Source organism: Schistocerca nitens, chromosome 6, assembly GCF_023898315.1.
Source record: "Schistocerca nitens isolate TAMUIC-IGC-003100 chromosome 6, iqSchNite1.1, whole genome shotgun sequence".
In the NCBI taxonomy this organism is placed as follows: Eukaryota; Metazoa; Arthropoda; class Insecta; order Orthoptera; family Acrididae; genus Schistocerca; species Schistocerca nitens.
Window position 1 is genome coordinate 51,763,126 of NC_064619.1, and position 18,586 is coordinate 51,781,711.

Consider the following 18,586-nt stretch of genomic DNA (forward strand, 5'->3'; position numbering starts at 1 on the left):
ACGAGTGGTCATCGAGGAACCACTGTTGGTAGCACCTTTGTTCATCTGGGTGGTCAGTTGACTAATAGTTGCACATCTGTTCTTCTGTACACATCTCCACAGCCATCATTCACCCCGTCATCTATGACCTGTGGTGCACCACAGTTGCCTCGGTGCTGTTTTGTGGATTGCACCATTCTGCCATGTGCAGTACGCTTTAACCACAGCAACATGCAAAGAGTTTACAAACCTAGTTGTTTTGGCCCAAAAACCAATGACCGTGCTCTTTTGGATGTCATATAAATCACTCTGTTTCTGCATTACGACGATGACTGCATTGTTTTCCCCATTCTCTTGACAAACTTTTTATACCGTCCACTACTGGTGCTGCCACCTGTCATCCCTGAATGTTACTGCACATTGTGTTGAACATAGGTGGTGGTGACATTAATGTGACCAGACCATGTATACAGGGTGTTACAAAAAGGTACGGCCAAACTTTCAGGAAACATTCCTCACACACAAAGAAAGAAAATATGTTATGTGGACATGTGTCCGGAAACGCTTACTTTCCATGTTAGAGCTCATTTTATTACTTCTCTTCAAATCAAGTTAATCATGGAATGGAAACACACAGCAACACAAAGCACCAGCATGACTTAAAAAACTTTGTTACAGGAAATGTTCAAAATGTCCTCCGTTAGCGAGGATACATGCATCCACCCTCCGTTGCAGGGAATCCCTGATGCGCTGATGCAGCCCTGGAGAATGGCGTATTGTATCACAGCCGTCCACAATACGAGTACGAAGGGTCTCTACATTTGGTACTGGGGTTGCGTAGACAAGAGCTTTCAAATGCCCCCATAAATGGAATTTCAAGCCATAATTAAAGATTTTGCCTAAATATTTGTAGGACCTATTCTTGGGTATGAAATAGGAATTTGCAGAGGAAATGGTCTGTTTTTAAATCATCTTGTAACTATGAGATGAGATATTGAAGGTCTCAAAAAAATTCACCCATCACAGTGGTATAAATTCATTTCTGCAAATAAGTTGCAATTAATGTATTCATTTTAGTGTCAAGACTTACAGATATCTCAGGGTCACAAATGCTACAGGTAAGAGTAGGTTTTAAAACATAAATGTTTCAAAAATTATCATTGAGCATCAATTATGCCAACTGAAAATGATTTTTTACTTAAAATTAATTTCAGAGATATCACAGAAGATTTTATTGTGAAATAATTAGTGGAAGAAATTGTTTAAGACAGTGATTCAGTAAAGTATTCCTTTATTTTGATAATGTAGTTATTTTGTTAGTAAAATTGATTTGCTTAAATATTTAGATATCAAAATTAGTAATAGTCCATGAGAACAAAAATTTATTTTGATTGGGATGAGGGAGAATGAGAGAAGGTGGAGGGGGAGTGAAGCTTGTTCTAGATTACCTGTTCACTAACTGAAAGACTTATAACTTCCTTAATTCTTTGACCCTTGATGAGAGTAATGTATCTTCACAATTCATGTTGATTAAAACACACACTACAAATGGCAGAAACCCATGGATACAAACTGAATTTATGATTTACATAATTTGCTCATTCATCATCATCATCATCACCATCATCATCTATATGACATCCTCTGATGGATGAAGCCTCCTCCAGAGTTCTCCATAAGTTACAGCATTAAGCCATTCGCATCTATGCTGCTCTTTGGCATGTTTTCTAATGTTATCTATCCAGTTTCCATTATCAACAGGAACTTTGGAGAACAGGATGAGAAAGTGGGTAGTGTATTTGATATATGAGGCTAGGCTGCAAGCTATAGGTTGTAGTTCTGGTCTACAGAACCACAGATCATTTCATTGGAGGTGCAGGAACCAGCTATAGTGTGACATATTGAGTGATTATTATTTACTTATCTTTGTAAGCATGGAGAAAGTGAGTGTTCAGTGATTGGTAGGAATGAGAAGGGCAGCATTCCAAAGAGAGTTATGGGAAGGGCAGAGGGTATTGAGAAGCAATAGGAAGTTGTGCACGACTTCTGAATTGGGTTGGGTTGAATGCAGCAGGTACATGTGCCAAACAGATGGCTGATGCCCTTGGCCATGTAATCACTGTGACTTTTGCAAATGGTTGTGGCTTTTCGAGGTGGTGATGCCCTTGTCTGTGGGGAGGATGATAAGGGCAGTATCAGTTTTGAAATGGTGAATGAGGTTCCCTGTTTGGCCATGAATTGGACTAATTGTGGAGGGCTGTGGAGAAGGAAGTTGAGGCAAGATTGGAAATTAAAATATCGTAGGACGTTATTAGGGCATGTTAGATGGGAGTGCGGGAATTACAAGGTTCAATGGAGGTACAAACTGAAGAAGGCTGAAGTTAGCATTAGTTTTGTGCTGATATTGGTCTGTTGAGCATGTGTCAAATAAATATATAACACTTGAAATTCCTAGATGGATAGTTGGTAAAATAAAGGTAAGGCCACCACTCACATATAGCTGACTGACTTGCGGTGCATAGAAACATGCAACAGAAAGAGTATTTTACTAACTTTTGAGCTCTTGCTCTTCCTTTGTTAGATGGATCCACTTTTTCTCTACTAGAGAAAGAGCAAGAGCAAGAGCTTGAAAGCTAGTAATATACTGTTTCTGTTGTGTGTTTCAGTGCGTCACACATTTTACAAAGAAATGTTCCCATCGTAGAAAAGCAACAGTCCAGCATGACTGAATTTTGGTGTGAGGATAAAGGTGTGATCTTTGGTGAGAGCCTTTGAGGCTATGTTGATTACTGTGTTAGATGTCTGTCTGTGGCATGTTTGCTGTTGAGAGGGATGTGGCTGCAGTAGCAAGTTAGCAAGGCACAGCTTAGCAGCTGCAAGAGGTTGTCAGTGAGGTTTTATGAATTGTTTTGTAATTGTGGTGGATAGTTCAGTTGAATTTCAAGGTGGAAGTATGAGATTAATAGGATTGACAGTCTGCTGAGGTGGCAGTGTGCATGTTAGTGAAGTTTTTTGAGGGCAAGGACTGTGATATGGGAGATGTGTTGCTGACAATTGGAATTGTGGAGAAGAAGTGTGTTGTGAATTGGTAAAAAAATAGTTCATGAATACCTGTACTATAAAATTATTATTTTGTTTTTTAGGTTTAGGTTGATAAGTGTTAAAGACTGATGGAACTTGAACAGATAGATTCCACTTTGAAAGGTCATGATCATGATCCAGACTTCTACCCATATGAACGACCATTGCCAAACAACATCTGTCCATCAGTGGCATAGTATGTTGCTCCTGCATTTATCTGAGTGTGGTTTCTGTGGTCCTGTACTGATATCATACTTCCTCACTTTTCTCCCCCACACCTCCTCTCTTGCAGTTCTCATTCCTCTTATTTCCTGTTCACTCCACTGCACCATCCAAGATAAACATTCAACTAATTCCAGCTTCTATACTAGAGAAATATATGTGTGTGTGTGTGTGTGTGTGTGTGTGTGTGTGTGTGTGTGTGAGACATATTGTATGAGTTCTTGAGTTACCAATTCCTCCCTGTAAAGGCACCGTGTTGTCACAGTGACATTTCGTCTGAGCATCATCATAAAGAAATGACTATTATGGAACATGGGTCACACGGGATATGCATCAGCATGGTACACACTCACTGTGAAGAAACTTCTAAGGAAACAGAAACTACTGCATAATAGGTGTAAAACAAAGCATGGGACTATAGACAGAGAGATGGTGAATGAAACGCATTTGGCTGTCACGAGGGCAATGCGTGAAGCCATCAACTACTACCATAGCAGAATATTGTCAAATTATGTTAACCAAAACCCAAAGAAATTCTGGTCATATGCAAAAGGCTGTTACTGGCACCAAAGATCGTGTCCAGTCCCTAGTAAGACAGGAACTGTAATTGAGTTTAGCAAAGCAAAAGCTGAAATACTTAACTCTGTTTTCAAATGTTGCTTTACAAAGGAAAACCCAGGAGTATTGCCCAGTTTAGTCCTTGTAAAACTGAAAAATGAGTGAAATCAGTATTTACTGTCAGTGTTGTTGAGAAACAGCTGAAATAATTAAAACTGAACAAAGCTCCAGGGTCCCGTAGAACCCCTATCAGCTCTATTGCATTTGTGGCTGATTTAGCCTATCTCCTAACTGCTCAATTGTAGATTCCTTGAACGAGAAACATGCCCCGTAGTCGGAAGGAAGCACATGTGACACCCATCTACAAGAAGGGTAGCAGGAGTGATCCACAAAATTACCGTCCGATACCCTTGACATTGATTTGTTGTAGAATATTACAACATAATCTGAGCTCAAACTTAATCAGGTTTCTCGAACAGAATGACATCCTCAAAGCCAACCAGCATGGATTCTGAAAACTGCGATCATGTGATATCCGACTCACACTTTTCTCATATGACATACTGAAAGCTTTGGATCAAGGCAGTCAGGTTGATGCAGTATCTCTTGATTTCAAAAAAGCATTTGACTCAGAACTACACCTATGCTTACTATCAGAAGTACGATCATATGGCGTATCAAGTAAAATCTGTGGCTGGATTGAGGACTTTTTGGTAGGGAGTATGAAGCATGTTATCTTTGATGGAGAGTCATTGTCAGATGTAGAAGTAAATTTAGGTGTGCCCCAGGGAAGTGTGTTGGTACCCTTGCTGTTCATGTTGTATATTAATGACTTTGCAGACATCATTTATAGTAACCTCAGATTTTTTGCAGATGTTTCAGTTGTCTATAATGAAGTAATGTCTGAAAGAATCTTCATAAATATTCAGTCAAATCTTGATAAGATTTCAAAGTGGTGTGAAGACTGCCAACTTGCTATAAATGTTCAGAAATGTAAAATTGTGCACTTCACAAAAGCCATTGTATCCTGTGACTATAATATCAGTGAGTCACTATTGGAATCAGCCAACTCATACAAATACCTGGGTGTAATACCTTGTAAGGATATGAAATGAAATGATGCCATAGGCTCAGTTGTGGTAAAGCAGCTGGTACACTTCAGTATATAGGTGGAATACTGGGAAAGCACAGTATTGCTCAGATGTGTGAGACTCATACCATAGGACTAACAGGGGATATTGAGGGCATGCAGAGAAGGGCAGCATGAATGGTAACAGGTTTGTTTGATCCATCCGTGAGTTTCACAAGGATACTGAAGGAACTGAACTGGAAGACTATTGAATATAAACATAAAGTATCTCGAGAAAATCTATTAACAAAGTTTCAAGAACTGGCTGTTATTGATGACTAGGAATATACTAAAACCCCCTACATGTCTTTCACATAGGGATTATGAGGATAAAATTTAATAATTACTGCACACTCAGAGGCATTCAAACTGTCATTCTTCTTGTACTCCATATGTGAATGGAACAGGAAGAAATGTTAATTACTGGTACAATGGGATTGCATTGCACTTCACAGTAGTTTGCAGATTATAGATGAGATGTAGAAATATCGATATAACTGAACCAGTTAACAAAATAGCGGCTTTCAAATTGCAGTTGAAACAGCTGAGAGGAGCACTGATGCAGCTTCTCATTTTATTATTTTAATGGATATTCCCCTCCATTTTCAAAGTATGGGTTACAAGATGCTTATCCAAACATCAAAATGGCTTTGAGGATATTTATGATAGTTCCAGTGACAGCAGCTTCAGAAAACTGAAAGTGATAAAACAGGTACTTGAGGTCAAGTAAAGGTGAAGCAGACTCAAATTCAGCTATCCTGTTGATAGAATACCACATGGCTCTTAAATTTTTCAATGACATAATCAATGGCTTTGCTTTGCTCAAAGCAAGGAAATGAAAAGTAAAATTACAGTAAAACATAATTCTTGAAAAGGAATGTGTTTTCAACAATCAATTACAGTTAATAATTTATAAACTATTAATAATTTATGAGGAGTGAATAAAATATGTTCTCTACTATACATCATACTAAAAGATATAACGACGAAAACAATGAATTATTGATAAAATTATTTAATTGGATAGATAAAAAATCTACTCACCAAGCAGAGGCAAAACACACACACATAAAAGACTGTTCTGATTGGCAAGCTTTTGGAGCCAGTGGCTCCTTCTTCGGGCGGAAGGGTTGAAGGGGAAGGAAGAAGGGTGAAGGGAAAGGACTGGAGAGGTCTAGGAAAAGGGTTAGATTTTGGGAAAGTCACCCAGAACTGCTGGTCAGGGGAAACTTACCGTACAGGATGAGAAGGAAAGACTGATTGTTGGGGACTGCATCCTTCTCATCCTGTACGGCAAGTCTCCCCTGACCTGGGCTTATGGGTGACTTTCCCAAAATCTACCCCTTTTCCTAGACCTCTCCAGTCCTTTTCCTTCACCCTTCTTCCTTCCCCTTCAACACTTTTGCCAGAAGAAGGAGCCAATAGCTTTGAAAGCTTGACAGTCACAACAGTCTTTTGTGTGTGTGTTTGTGTGTTCTTCCGCCACTTGGTGAGTAGATTTTTTATCCATCCAATCAAATAATACTAAAAGATATGTATGTTAGGTACCTGAAACAATAAGACATGGATTTTGTTTTACTTCTTAGAAAGTTACACAATTTGTTATTTATTTACTTCAAAGATACATTTAATTTGTTGTACTCAGTACTTTTTTACCTCTGTAATGTATTTAAGAAGAATTATACAGGGTGTCTCTCAAAAGGTACCTGGGAGGGGCCCATGGGTTGCGCAGCATGGCCACTGGCTGCTGCCACCACACCCGCCGGGCGCCATTGGTAGTCGGCTGCTCGTGTGCTTCCCCTGAATTAACCATAAACAGTGTTGCCATCTGATTAACTTAAACTTACCTTTATTTGCAGTAGGTGCTCAAAATGATGTCCCTCTGTGCTAATAGCAGCCTGACATTTCGTGAATACATTACCAAACACTTGACGAATTTCGGCTGTCGAAATCAGGGAAGTGACTGGCTGAACCCTATCATCCATCTCTTTGAGTGTGTGGGGATTGGTTGCATACACCTTGTCTTTTAACATTTCCCAAAGATTAAAATGACATTGATTTAGATCTGAAGAGCGAGGTGAACAGTCAACTTGCTATCATCAAAAACATTCTGTTTTGCTGACAGAGAAGGGTTGGTGATGTGTGGTCTTGCATTGTCCTGCATGAAATAACCACACATCTTTCTGTTAGGATACAGTATATTGTTCACATACCTGTCAGAACATATTGTTTTGTAGAAAAAGATTTGTCCAGTAATTGGTCCTGCACTAATTGCATACCGTACTCCTGTTTTCACGTCGTATAGAGGTGGTTGATGTAATTCATGAGGATTTCGGAGTTCCAACGTTAATTGTTCTGAGAATTTACATACCCTGATGATGCAGCCATGCTTTATCAGGAGAAAAAAGTGTATCAGGATCAGCTTCCCCATCATGCATGGACTGTAACAGCCAGTTGCGATAACGGAGGTCAAGCATTGGTATCTGAGCTCCTCCTTTGATACACTACCATTATTTTGTATGGTTTCAATTTCAATTTGTGCACAGCTCTTGAGAAGATGCTCTTGACCCACCAGTCTGAAGTGCCAAACAGTGCAGAGATTTTCTCGGTCTTCTTTCCAATCCTCCCCTATCTTGTGTAATTTATATTCAGTTAAAACTCTAGGTTCTCTATGCCTTTCTTTGTGTGTCACAGATCCACTCTCTTGAAATTTCTTGATAATTTACGTATCATTGGAAACGTGCACACTAGGAAATTTTCATATGAATTCCAGCTAACATTCCACATAAGATTCTGTTTTTGCATAGTCCAGCACAAGACACACTCATTGATCCTTCATGTATGCCATACTTAGTGGAAACTCGATAGGAAACTCAAAACAAAACACCAGAACACTCAGCTGCACAGTATAGAACACACGCATATGGTGTTCCTGTCTTGAGGACTGGGCCCAGTGACATCGTGCAGCGAAAGCCCCGGGTTTGGCACAGTTGCAGTAATGATGTCTAGCAATAATAATTGAAGAGACAAAAAAAAAATTCGAAATAAAACACCAGAAACACCAGTACAATCAGTCTCATAGTGTAGGGGGCATGCACAAAGTATTGGTGTCTGAGAACTATGCATAGTGACAACCGGCAGATGCAGCAGCAACAGCCGGCAAATGCGCCTGTGACCTGTGGACCCCTCCCAGGTGTCTTTTGTGAGACACCCTGTGTTATTAAATGTGTGTTAAAAATTATAACATTTCCTAAATCTCTGTTGAGAAAATAGTGGAAAGGTAGCTTCTTCCAAGGAGACATGGGGGAGGGAGGTTGGGATGGTGCACTTTTAGCGGGTTAGCCAAGCATGCAGAATCAGCTCAGTATGACTCCACACATTTCCGTCCAGAATTTTCTGCTCTCTGACAGTTAATTAGTAGTCACATTTAGTGCCTGTTTTTTCCAGGGTAACAATAGTCTCTTTACAATGTAATGTGTGTTAATTCTTTTCCTGTGCTAGTGAGCCAGGGGTGCTAATATTTCTTGTCTATTCAAACCACAACACAATCAGTCCGTGTGTGTTCTCTCACACGACTCCTTTTACATATTCAATGTTTTGCTAAATCAAATTACTAAAGTAGTCTTTCATTCAGTGTGCTGTGACCACCTGTTAGGGCATCACTGTAGAATGTTTTATGTTTTATTTTTCTGCTATTGATTTGCTTTTTCTGTTTTACATTGCTTATTCATTTCTAGAAAGTGGAAATTACAGCCATTGCTCTGTTTATAGGACATACATTACTTGCCAAAGAATTTTGGTGGAAATCCTTCAAATTCATGTCCTTACTGTTTTATTCTGTTGCTTTTATAGATGATTTATGGTATCTGCAATATTTGGTCTCTTGTCAGTACACAGAAGTGTGCCTCCAGCTATTTTAATTTCACTTTACTGGGTCTTGATAACATAAGGTTCATCATATTCCATGCTATTTATTTCCTTCAATTAACTTTGATAAAGAAGAATTTTAATACAATGAAAATATGATACCATCTGTAAATGCAGTGACCAAAACCACAGAATTTATGTTTAAGATATGATGCTGCTCAAATATGTAAATTTTTAATATAATACTTTCATTCCGTCTTTATTTTTGTAATCACAACTGTTTCAGAACTTCATTTCATTATTGTATGTTGTAATTGATACACTATACTTATGCATACATTGCTCTTTTTACTTCACAATGCATCAGGGATCGGTGTATAACTGCACAACAGGTTACGTTATGCATGGACAAAGCATCATCTCCATCTCACCATCATTTCTCTTGAGTGAGCCTGTAAGTAAAGTCTGTATTTGAAGTTATTTAATTATGCAAAATAGGCAGTAATTTGTTCATATAAATTGTTGACTTTTCTGCTGAAGTTTGTAGCACTTGGAGGAATTTGAGTACAAAATTTCATAGATCATCAATGAGCATTATATTTGAAATGTACTGTTGGAATTTTAATAGAAAGTAGAACTTTTCTTTTCTGTCTCTGTGTAAAGATAGAAGACGTATATTTTATTATGAAAAATATGCAGAAGAACTTAAAAAAAAATTGTCCAAATTCTAGAAAGAAGAGTAAAATGACATCTTGTTATAGAATGGAGTTAAATATGTATGAAATACATGCAGGTTTATGACAGTTTGATCAGGTCCATCTCTTTTTAAATATTTTTCATTCTGGATGCCTGAAAAAACCATAACTTTCTGACCAAAGCAAGCAAGCAGGCAAGTTGAAAATATGTCGAATGCTGTACTGAAACTGTGATCAGTTTGAACAGTGCTTGTGTGTGTGTGTGTGTGTGTGTGTGTGTGTGGGCGCGCGCTCGCACGCGTGCGTTTGTGCGTGTGCGTGTGTGTGTGTGTAGGTGGGGGGGGGGGGACTAAAAGTGTTAGGAGAAACGGTTGACTGCAGCATTGAAGCAAGTATCTCTTAAAAGCAATTTTGATGTTCATAAATGACTCAGTAACAAGGTGGCCAAAAATCATGATTTTGTTATTTCGTAAGGGTCTGCATCAGCAGTCAAAATAAAATTCATTCAGCTGTGTAATTGTGCTAAGACAAATGATGAAGGGGAATGTGTCTTAGCCACCAGATAGATTAGAAAGAGAGAGGGAGAGAGAGAGAGAGCTGCTGTATTTCTTCAAGTAATTTAATCCATGGCTGAGGTGCTCAGTCACCATTATTATGCTGAAACTAGTGATCACCATTTGAAACAACCTCATTAACTATTATTTCTCTTATTAGGGCAGTAATTGTGAAATAAAGCTGGTTTCAGCAGGAGAACCAAGATAACCTTCCTAAGATATGTGATTGTGTCAACTCTTAATTTAACTAAGTCCCCTCTGTGAACATCTGAGTGTGTGCTGTGTTATAAAATTTCATCCAGGTGCTGAAATCATTGAATCAAATTAAACTGATCAAATGTCATGTCACTTTCTTCTCCCATTGTCACTATAAATCTTTGATTCGAAAATCCACCACCAAATGGCATTGTATAGATTACAGTGCTTTCCATTCCATGCGTAATGTGTTTACCACTTATATTGACATAGAGAATCTTCAGGTTTTTTTTTTTTACTTTACTTACTATTTTTCCTGTTTGAACTTCACAGATCTTCCCTTTTTATTAGTGAAATTAACATTCTCACTTTGGAGACTTCTCAATTGAGCTTCTAGGTGATCTGATATGGGCTATAACTAATGTATACAACATCTCCAACTGAGGTTCCAAATGCCCCAACTCAGCTCCTCTTAAGGTCTTCACTGTTTCTCATTGTAGACCAGCTTTATGCATTGGGAATTTTCTTAAAGAGTGGCTGTGCCATGTCGTATCCTGCCTGTTATGTAACCTGTGGGGAAGAAAACTCTCCACCAAAACAGTACAAGTCTCTTATTTTATTTGTGGTATAATTTTCAGCAACTGCAGTATTATTTTTTCAGGATAAATTTGAGGCATCAGTTGCAGATAAAGTTTATTATGCTTTACCGGTTTTGACAAAGTAATTTGTTATCTTCAGAATCTTTGTATTACTTTAGCAGACAACGATATCTTCTTCATAGAAGGATAATGCCATGATATGTCCAGAAATTTACATAATTATTATATGTGATTATTTTAAACATTAACTGCCAATTTATAATAACTGAATCACATCGTTGTATCTTCCTTCGACTGAAAATTTTACTTTCTTTATTTTCGCAAAGTTATGATCTGTCTGTTCGTTCATTGACGTCTCTGTTCACTGTAATAAGTTTAGTGTCTGTGTTTTGCGACCGCACCACAAAACCATGCGATTAGTAGATGAAAGGACGTGCCTCTCCAATGGGAACCGAAAACATTTGACCGCAAGGTCATAGATCAACCGATTCCTCCACAGGAGAACACATCTGATATATTCTATACAACACTGGTGACGGCATGTGCGTCACATGACAGGAATACGTTGTCGACCCACCTAACTTGTACACTTAGCGAATGGGTAAAAAGATTCTTCTACCTTGCCCGATTTAGGTTTTCTTGTGGATGTGATAATCACCCCCAAAAAAGTGATGAAAACGTAAGAGTTTGTCACATAAACTGAAAATAAAAAATTAAAATATTCACTCGAGGGAAGACTTGAACCTAAGACCTCTCGTTCCGCAGATGGCCTCGCTAACCACGGGACCACGGCGCTCCTTCAGTCCCATTGTCCTTGTTGTTGCCTATCTTCACATGGACTACTCAGTTTGCACATTTTCTAATGTTTTTCATAGTTCCACACAACTTCTTCCTGTTTTCTCAATTGATCTGTGTTCAGTTTTTCAAGGCCTATCCACTGTGCCAACTTATAACTAAATCTGAGGGGGGTGCGATGGGGAGGTTCCCTTGTTAGATATGATTTGGGCTCACAGTACCTAACTTTGATCAATGTGACTGTTGTCTATAGAGAGTTCTGCTTTCAACTTCACACCTGAATTAGCTCACCTGCATATCTGGGCTTGCACCAACTGTGAACATTACAACAATTTTGCTGCACTAAATGGTCACCTACATTTGTGTCAGTGTTAGTGGATACGTGAACTGAACTGAAACTCACATTTGTAGGACTCATTTTTTATGTGTATAGCAAACAATTTGTATTATTATGTTAGGTAATAAAGGGCTGGGGTTAAGATTCAAACAAATAGGCAGTCAAGCTCAAGAAAAATAGGTACTTATTGTAATGATTGAAGATGGTAGATGTCAAGTTGGTGTCCTAATAATATTGAGGAACTTTGTAAGAAGCAGTGCCTAAGGCACCATAAGTACAATCCAAAGCATGAATCCAAAGATACGCAGATGTTAATTGAAAATCACGTGGCTACATCAAGAATAGTATTTGAAATTTTCTTGTTGTTTCCATGGCAATGGAAATTGGGAATGTCAGCTTTAAATATTTTGCTAGGGAGATGAAAGGCTATTCTTCTACCACTTAGCTGTGTTTATTGTTTTCTATTTATTTGCGATCAGTTTCAAAGCAACTACAGCATCATATTCAGGCTCTTTCACACTGCAATAGATGTGTGATACCACCACATGTATATCTTGTTAATATTAATGTTATGGTATATCCTTTATACGTATCTTGTTGAAGAATTTCTATTGCTGAAATGTGTGTTAACTATATGTACAAATTAATTCGCAATGTGAGTGTAAAATGAGTCATTTCACATAATTATGGACTATCGTGTAAAATGGCCCGCAGAACCTCCAACTAACTAGCTCATCAGTAAGCTTTTAGATGCTGTACTAGAGGATGCCACAGTTTATCACATCAATAACATTGTTAAAGTGCCTGAAGAGGAAGCCAGTGCTGAAGTGCTTGAAGAGGATGCCATAGTTGCTCCAAAATTGATAACCAGGCCACAGACAAAAATTAAGAGAACAGCCTTTAATCTCTGTAACAAAATGCTTGAAGCCATCAGTAACTGCCACAGTAAATGTTATCACAGGAATGATGTCATATTCCAAGAAAGTTTGGTTACGTGTTGTTACTGTCTGTGATCCAAAAATGTGTCCAGAAATGGATGAGACAGAAAATAACATAAAAAATAGCAAAACAAAAGCCAAAATGATAGAATTCTTTCTTTAAAAGTCGCATCATGAAAATCAAGAAATATTGCCACCATTCAAGTTCCATATGTCGGGAAAGGTGATTGGCATAGAAATCAGTGGAAAAATGGAAATGAAGTCCCATACTTCTTTACAGAGCGTAGGGGAACGATGCGGGAGACCCGCACCGCCTTACTAGGCAAGGTCCTAATGGAGGTGGTTTGCCGTTGCCTTCCTCTGACCATAATGGGGATGAATGATGATGATGAAGACGACACAACAACACCCAGTCATCTCGAGGCAGGAAAAATCCCTGACCCCGCCGGGAATCGAAGCGAGAACGCTACCGCGAGACCACGAGGGGCGGACATAGATATCAGTACTGGTGCTTTTAAAAAGCACTGCAAATCACTAAACCTCAACAAGGCTCCAAAACAGTCAGCCTCTATACAGAATTTACCAGTGTGTTAGTTCCATTTTTTTAATTATAACTCACAGTAGGTCCTTGAACACAGAAGTGTTTTAAATAATTAGAAAAGAGGGCAGGCTCAACCCACCTACAAAAAAGGAAGTGGAATTTATCCAAAGACCTGCCATCTTATACCACTCACATATATGTTTATCAGAATCCTAGGAACATTGTGTCAAGTGAAACATAATGACTTCCTGGAAAAATAGACTTCTGCACGGAAGTCAGCAGTGGTTTCAAACACACTGTGTGCGCAAAAACCAGCTTGTGCTGTTCATGGATGGTATCCTTGGTGCCATGTGTAGGGGTAACCAGTTTGATTTGGTGCTTCTATACTTTTAAAACAGTAATTTGCAGGAATGATTGCTTATCGACTGTGTGAGCCCCTATATATATTCACTATAGCAATGAAAAAAGACAAATGTTTACTAAGTTACAATTAATTACAAAGGAAAGTAGTAACTTTACTTGTCAGCCACATCTTCTTCGTGCACTATTCTTCATGTTGTGTAAGCTGCCGGCAGCAATCCTTTTTTCCCATAACCAGGGTACACTCCTGCTATGTCAGTCAGAAATATTGGGAGAGTATCAGGAGGGTCTTTTTTACATGCAACCTAAGTTGTGGAAATAAAGGTATTGTGAGAGGTAGAATTTGTCCCTGTCTTCTGGACGTCCCTTGTCCCTGACTCCTGGACGCCCCTCTCTTTTTATTGATGACTTAACAGATTTCCACAAGTGTTTGATGTTCTGTCTGTGGACAGATGGATTGTCCATTAATGCAGATTCAGCAGAATGATTCACAAATTCGTGTTGAAAGCTTACTTTTTTCAAGGTGTGTATGAATTAAGCCATTATCACTTTTGTGCCTGGCAATATAAAGTGCTTTATCAGAGACACCCCCCCCCCCCCCCCCCGAATAAACTTGAACTGTAAAGGACTTGTGGGATTCTCTTTCAGTGCTGTCAAATACCCACAAATATGTTCACCTTCATTTTTCAGTGGTCATCCTCTTTGGTATTTTCCAGTAGCTATATGTGAGTCACCTATTTCAACAACCTTGTTTTGGCTAGTGATTGAACCACTCTCATTCGTGACTAAAACATAGTAGACTTCTCTGAAGAAACCACAGTAGTCACACATGGTGTTTGTGGACAGTTGTGTTTCAGAAGCTGTCATTTGTAGTGTATAGTATCTTATCCAACATAAGCCTAAAGTGATGCTTTTCTCGCTGTGTTCTTTATTATAGACGTTCTTTTGTGACACTGGTTGCAGTACAGTTGGAAAGGAAAATCAGCATCCACAGGTTTCTAGCAAAGTTTCATAGAGTGGAGTCCATGACATTCTACACAATTCCTGCTATCATCATTTGGAAGCTATCTGAATACCCAACAAAATTTCAAACCACTTTACACATTATGTAACGGAGGATTTAGATTTTGCCATGTGAGAGTATCGGCACCCAAAACTCCCATGATTTCTCTCATTGCTATTCACAATAAACTGTGTTTCCCCAGCAACATGCTAAACATTTACCTTAATTTATGCCACTAGAGTTGTGTGGTTGACATAGAGTTGCATGTTCAATATATATCGTTAGGTACAGATGCGTTCAGTGGGCAATCATTCTTGGAAATTATCTCCAAAACAAGCTTTGATTTATTGCTAAATTGCCTGTTTGTAAAGAAAGTTCATTCCTGTCAGATATCTGACCAAGTTTATGACTGGATTGAAAATGTAATGGTGGGCAGGTTGCAACACTGGATGGAGAGTCATCCACAAACAATAAATTAATACCTAGTGTTCCCCAATGAAGTTTAATAGATTTGTATCTGTTAATGTAATACATTAATATCTTTGCATCTGGTGTTTATCTGTGAGGAAATTATATTCAATAAAAGTTATTGTTATTTCCAGTCAGTTCTCAATGAAATATTAGTCTAATCCAAGGACTGACAACTCGTTTTTATTGTAGAGAAAAAATGTCAAGGACTTAATGGAACTTATAAGCTTGATAACCTTTGATTACTGGTTGAATGATTCACAGCTAAAGTTTGAACATAAACATGGTCATAAGCTCATTTATGGAAGGAGTGTGGTGTTTAGTTTGTTTATGCACAGAGACTTACTTTGCTTGCAGTACAATCTTACTACTTCTACTGCACTTCTGAAAATTGAAAATGTACATGCCAATTTATTGCCTTTTTTATTTTAATTCATGATGGTCTTTAAAAAGAGGGCATTCTTAATTCATTCTGGATAATTTAATTAATGCTGCATCTTGCAGACATGTTATGGATTTGTTATTGCGTTCTTTCCCCCTCATGATGGATTTATTTAATATGATTTACTATACATAACGAAAATACAGGACCACCTTGTTTTGAGATTTTTTTGCATGTGGGTGTATATTACAATATTTCGTATAGTGCACGTAACAGTTGTGGGTGTGTATATTCGTGGTCTCTGGGCTTCGCAACGTAAGTACTGGTATCATTCCAGCTTGATACTTTTCAGTTCTTCTCACGGAGATTGTGCTAATGGTAGTTATTTAACACTTTTTTTTTCTTTAAAGTTTGTCTGTTTTTGCTGCAGTACTGCACCTGTGGGCAGTGACCACGTAAGTATTTCAAGCTGCATGTGCTGCTTCAGCATGTTGGTATTTTGCTGCTCATGTCTTGGAATGTTTCAGAAAAATAGGAGTCTAGTAAGCTGCATTAATAATTCAAACTTTAATAGAAATAGTATGGCATGGTTTGCAAAACTGTAAGAAACTGCGGACTCAAAAATTAAGTAAAATTTGAGAAACAGTAAATATCTTTTGTGTTAATTTTCCACTTTCTGGCTAGACTTACATATATCAAACACATTAGGGATGTCTTTTGCAAGTAACTTTTATTTTCCCATATTTGCATAGCAGTTGCTGAAAAAAGTATTATAAGTATGTCATAGGAGGGGCAATAACTACCTGCACAAAGCTCTTCTTTATAAAGCTAAAACACACACACACACACCTGGCACTGAAACCGTTATAGAACTAGTGAAAAGTCTTTACTGTCATACATTACAGAGATTCAGCAGTTCCAGAATTTTTGTTATATATGTTTCTTTTCTCTAGAATTAGTTCATAAATAGCTAAGAATATTGATTATATATGAATTGTGGAATTTACAGGTATGGTACAATATTTCCGAGGTTGTTCTTGCATGGGATAAACTACTCTTAGCATCAGAGGAATTTAATAACTCTTCATGTTACAAGCATGATGTTGTTGATGTCACTAGACAGTACCTACAAGTGCTGGGAAGTGGATTATACAGACGCTTCATGAATGCGTATTTTATTGATGATGTACAAGCATTTCAGTAAGTGATGATTCTTATGTAAAATGTGAAAAATTGTTCTACATTATTATCAGCGATTCTATAGTTAGTCTGGTACCTTCCAGGAAAAATGCTGAAGATTTCCTCAGTTTGCTGGGTGATTTGGACACACTGTTGGGTTCCAGTAAGGCATTTCTTTTGGGAGCATGGCTAAAGAGTGCCAAGGCTTTAGCCACAACACCGCTGGTATGTTAGTCATTGACACTGAGTATTTTGTGAATATTTTCTTTTTTTTTTTAAATAATATATGTTATTTTATTTTCACACGTCAGCAGCCAGAGACAGTATTCATGTGTGTGTGAGTTATGTTTCTGTTAATGTGTGTGTGTGTGTGTGTGTGTGTGTGTTTGTTTTCTACTTTAGAAGAAGGTCTTTTGGCTGAAAGCTTAAATGTGTAGCAGTCTTTCTGTTGTGCCTGTCTGTGACTCATCATCTGCTCTAATTGGTGAGTAGTAATCTGTCCTTTTCATAATATTTTTGTTTTCCCATTGTTTGACAATGAATATTAGTAATTTTAATCAAAACGAAAGTGGCAACAGTTGTATAAAATAACTTTCCATTCGTGAGTTGTTCTTGTAGCTTAATCTTGGTAGAAAGACTTGTTATATTAGTTTTATATTAGGGTTGTAAGCATTTTCAGAATGTTTATGACCTTCTTTTTCAATATAACTGTGATTGAGACAGTACACTGGTTAAGACATGGACTCGTATGTGGGAGAAGTGAGGTTCAGATACACTTCTCTCAGTCCGGTGTTTCACTTAAGGCAACTGCGGGAGTGGTTCTTTTGAAAGGAACATAGCTGTTTTTAATTTCTCTTGCCTTTCAGTCTGAGCATGTGCTCTGTCTTCAATGACCTCATTGTCAGAAGAACTTGAAAATCCTAACCTCCTCTTTTTTCTATAATGCAAATTATTTCCGTGAGAAACTGGGTCTTTGGAAGATAAAAACACACCTTCGTCTATGTTGATATCACATTTTTTGTTTCTTCGGTGTAAGAGAAATTGTGGAATTTCAGAAAACAATCAAAGTGAAATAGTATACTGAAGAAATTCTATTGAAACAATTTCACAAAGAAATACTTTTGACTGGCTCTTGTAGTGCCCTGAAATGAGAAATGTCCTGCCCACTGTCCTACCCACCCCTCCCACATGGTACTCCACTGTCTACCGAACCTACACAATATACTTGTGCATCCCTACACACCCCTGCTCCCAACCCCTTGCCTCATATCCCTGTAATAGACCTAGACGCAAGACCTGTCCCATACATCCTCCCACCACCACCGACTCCAGTCCGATTACAAACATCACATATCCCATCAAAGGCAGGGCTACCTGTGAAACCAGTCATGTAATCTACAAGCTAATCTGCAGCCACTGTGCAGCATTGGGCATGACAACTACCACGCTGTCTGTCCGCATGAATGGCCGCCGACAAACTGTGGCCAAGAAACAACTGCACCACCCTGTTGCTGAGCACATTGCCCAACATGACATCCTTCATTTCAATGACTGCTTCACAGCCTGTGCCATATGGATCCCCCCCAAAAACCAGCTTTTCTGAATTGGACAGGTGTGAACTCTCCCTGCACTAATCCTATGTTCCTGTAACCCTCCTGGTCTCAACCTTCATTACTCATTTTTCTCACCCCTCACTCCAAGATA

At 38.3% G+C, this 18,586-nt stretch overlaps 1 protein-coding gene across 8 annotated transcripts in view; it reads left to right on the plus strand.

The window, feature by feature from the left end:
* The window catches only part of LOC126262725 (alpha-N-acetylglucosaminidase), a 367,572-nt gene that overhangs the window by 267,741 nt on the left and 81,245 nt on the right, over positions 1-18,586 (plus strand). For 6 of the 8 annotated variants that reach the window (XM_049959519.1, XM_049959518.1, XM_049959521.1 and 3 more), the window contains 3 exons: positions 9,204-9,290; positions 16,713-16,903; positions 16,987-17,107. In XM_049959519.1, coding sequence (XP_049815476.1) covers positions 9,204-9,290; positions 16,713-16,903; positions 16,987-17,107 — 399 coding nt within the window. The remainder of the gene's footprint in view (positions 1-9,203; positions 9,291-16,712; positions 16,904-16,986; positions 17,108-18,586) is intronic. The other 2 variants (XM_049959522.1, XM_049959524.1) reach the window with 1 other exon arrangement.